Source organism: Merops nubicus, unplaced genomic scaffold (genome assembly GCF_000691845.1).
Source record: "Merops nubicus isolate BGI_N331 unplaced genomic scaffold, ASM69184v1 scaffold8646, whole genome shotgun sequence".
Classification (NCBI taxonomy): domain Eukaryota; kingdom Metazoa; phylum Chordata; class Aves; order Coraciiformes; family Meropidae; genus Merops; species Merops nubicus.
The window spans coordinates 5,050-8,142 of NW_008614306.1; the positions used below are offsets into that span (position 1 = coordinate 5,050).

General features: G+C 44.5%; 1 protein-coding gene across 1 annotated transcript in view; it reads left to right on the top strand.

Annotated features, from left to right (window-relative positions):
* Positions 1-704: 704 nt before the first annotated feature.
* GPC4 (glypican 4) overlaps positions 705-3,093 on the top strand; it is a gene marked incomplete at its 5' end in the record, with an annotated part of 22,221 nt that continues 19,832 nt past the window's right edge. The window contains one exon of the mRNA XM_008942178.1: positions 705-1,155. Within this exon, the coding sequence (XP_008940426.1) occupies positions 705-1,155 (451 nt within the window). The remainder of the gene's footprint in view (positions 1,156-3,093) is intronic.

Sequence of the window (3,093 nt, forward strand, 5' to 3'; positions counted from 1 at the left end):
AAATGATGAAATCTAAGGGTTCCCATCCATCCTTTGTCGTCTGAAAAATCTCTCCTTCTGCCATGTGCTTAGCACTTGGATTTTGAGAAAATTCTGGCTTAATTGTGGTGGATTGTTTTTGTGCTGCCACAAATATCTGAAGCTCTGTCTGCAATTGGGATGAATTAGGTCATTAGAGACAGGCCCTGCCCTGAGAGCTGATGAACTTGCAAGGCAGGAGAAAGAACCTGTAGGTAGATATTTGGGTTTGTTTTCAAAATGTATTAAAATCTGCTCACCTTTGAGGTTAGCTTATGATCATTTCATAAAATGAATTGAACAAGAACTGGAAAGATAGACCCATTTGTCCAAAATGCCTGTTTAACAAAGAAACTCACTACTTTTTTTTTTTTTCTTTTTGCTCCCTGATAGCAATATGCTTTCAAATTACTTCTTTTAAGATGACTGAATGGTAACAAACTTTTTTTCCCCATTTTTCCTGAATTTTGTCATGGTATTCAGATTTGCATTGACAGAATTCACTCATGCTAGTCTTCAGTCTGGAGAGAGGTTGAGGAGGTTGGTTTATGAAGAGGAATTAAAAAATTTTTGAGGGATAGAAATTGTTTGAAAATTTTTAGGGAGTCTTTTAACCTTCCTTTTCTTGCGGACGGTGGTCTCATTTTGCAAAATTTTCCAGTCAAGCCGTGGCAGTGGTTGTAAAGGTGTGCAAACGTACAACCCAATGCCCATGTTTGCCATATCTTCTCTTCTTCTTTCCTAGAGTTTTTCAAAGAACTTCTTGAAAATGCTGAGAAGTCGCTTAACGACATGTTCGTGCGGACGTACGGCCGCTTGTACATGCAGAACTCGGAGCTGTTCAAGGACCTCTTCGTGGAGCTGAAGCGATACTACGTGGGCGGCAACGTCAACCTCGAGGAGATGCTCAACGAGTTCTGGGCGCGCTTGCTGGAGCGCATGTTCCGGCTCGTCAACCCCCAGTACCACTTCACGGATGAGTACCTGGAGTGTGTCAGCAAGTACACCGAGCAGCTGAAGCCCTTCGGGGACGTGCCGCGGAAGCTTAAGCTCCAAGTGACGCGAGCGTTCGTGGCCGCGCGCACCTTCGCACAAGGCCTCGCTGTTGCAAGGGATGTCGTGAGCAAAGTGTCTGCGGTGAGCTCTCTCTCCTGACTATCCCCGTGTCCCGTGGACCCGTGATGGGTAGCATCTTTCCCTGTTGGCCTTACTGGGTACCTAAAGGCTTTGGTGGTAGGTGAGCGCGGGTGGGGCCAAACTCTACGTAGTCTGTGCTGTTGCGTGGTCATGTTCTGGCAACACCACCGTTTTGTGCTGCAGCCCAGCAGCAAGGATGTTCCCCAAATTAATGCTGTTCTGCTGTCTAGGGAACAGCAATGAACAGGAAATTAAATACCTTCTGTGGTGGAAATAACCATGTTTGCTTGTCTAATCGCCATATCTTCTTAATATTGCCTTGAAATTATGGCGAGTCATGGGTGCTGTGAGCATCTATTACGGAGCAGGTGATGATTTGCTTCTTGCTCCCAGGTGCAGGGAGAGGCTGTTCGCATGAGCAAGCAGCACTTCTGACAAGTGTAAGCTGGAGCTGTACACACAGGGCAGGAGCCAGTTGTTCTTGGTGCCGCACACGCAACATGAGTTAGACCTCAGACTTTCATGGTAAAGTCACTTCTTTTGAGGGGTCAAACATGTGATTGTGTTGGGCACTTAAATGTTTACCTACCTCTTCTTATAAACCACTTTGGAGTGGTTTAACTGAGGTGACTTTCTTTTCTCCATGACATTTGCCTTTAATTTAATGTGAGTTGTATGGTATAAGGAACAGGTGTATTTGATAACCCCCTGAAACTGATTGTGTAAGATAACAAATATCCATTATTTTCTTTTACCAAACCTGGCTCATTTTTCTATGGGCTATAGAAGATTAAGTATGATCATTTAATCAAGCAGAGAGGATTACTTTCTCTCTGCATGGTTACAGAGTTATAAAATTCCAGGTTGAAAAGGCAGGCAGTAGTTTGAATCACCCTAAGTGCTAGGAAAGAAAAAAAGCAACAAAGCAGAAAAGAATAGCTGATCAGGTACTCTTAGAAGCAGAATGCAATTTTGGAGATAGCACAAACAGCTTCATTAAATGAGATAATCATTCACATTGCTTTGACTTACAGGGATAATATTAAAATATTGTCTCTTTGGGGGAAAAAAATAAATTACTCCCACCCTTATTTTTCTTGAAGGAAAATGAGAAAAACAACCTGTAATAAACCCATATGTGTGCAATAGGGCAGAGAAAATCTTGAGTCTCAATTTGATGGTGACTTTTTTGCATCACCTGCACAAGTTGTGCCTGCATGCTACTCTGAGGTTGAGTGTTATGGAGCTTTGTGGGTGACATGTAGGGACCCTCTTATGAGACCGCAAATCCTCCAGCCTTGGGGATGCCATTCTATGGTGAGAAGATGTGGGAGGGAGGGTTGGTGCCAGGAGAGGCCAAGCATTGTGTCTCTGTGCCTGGTCGCTAGCTAAGCCTGCTGATCTCTTTGTTGGGATTCCAGATTTGATGTCTTTTATTTCTATCTGTGTGGCAGATACTGTGGTCAAAGGATGGAATTTTCACTGCTGGAGAGTGTGGATGAAGTATTTGGGTGGGAGGTCCATCCGCTAAGCCCCAGTACGGTTTTCAGGAATGTGCAATCACTTGCTAGGCAGTAAATGTGCATGGATGAGGGATCATGTTTATGCTCCATCTGCTCAGAATTCATCAAAACGTCTTCAGACTTGACATGGGACCACGAGGGCTACAGTTCCCGCATCTGTTATGAATCAGAGTTGTGAACCTGAGGTGGCGTTGTCATTTCTGTTTCCCTTTTGAAGATCCTCAAGTGTAGAGTTGCCTTCAACTCTAGAATTAATTGCTGGAGCGTGGAAGGTTACCCGGACACCCGCTGCTGCAAAGAATAGCTCGCTCGCCACGGACAGTCACAGTTACCAAACTTTCCACTTGAGTTTCACAAGTTACACTGGAAATCCTGCAACAGAGTGGCAGGAAAAGGACCTCCCCCTGCCGAACTC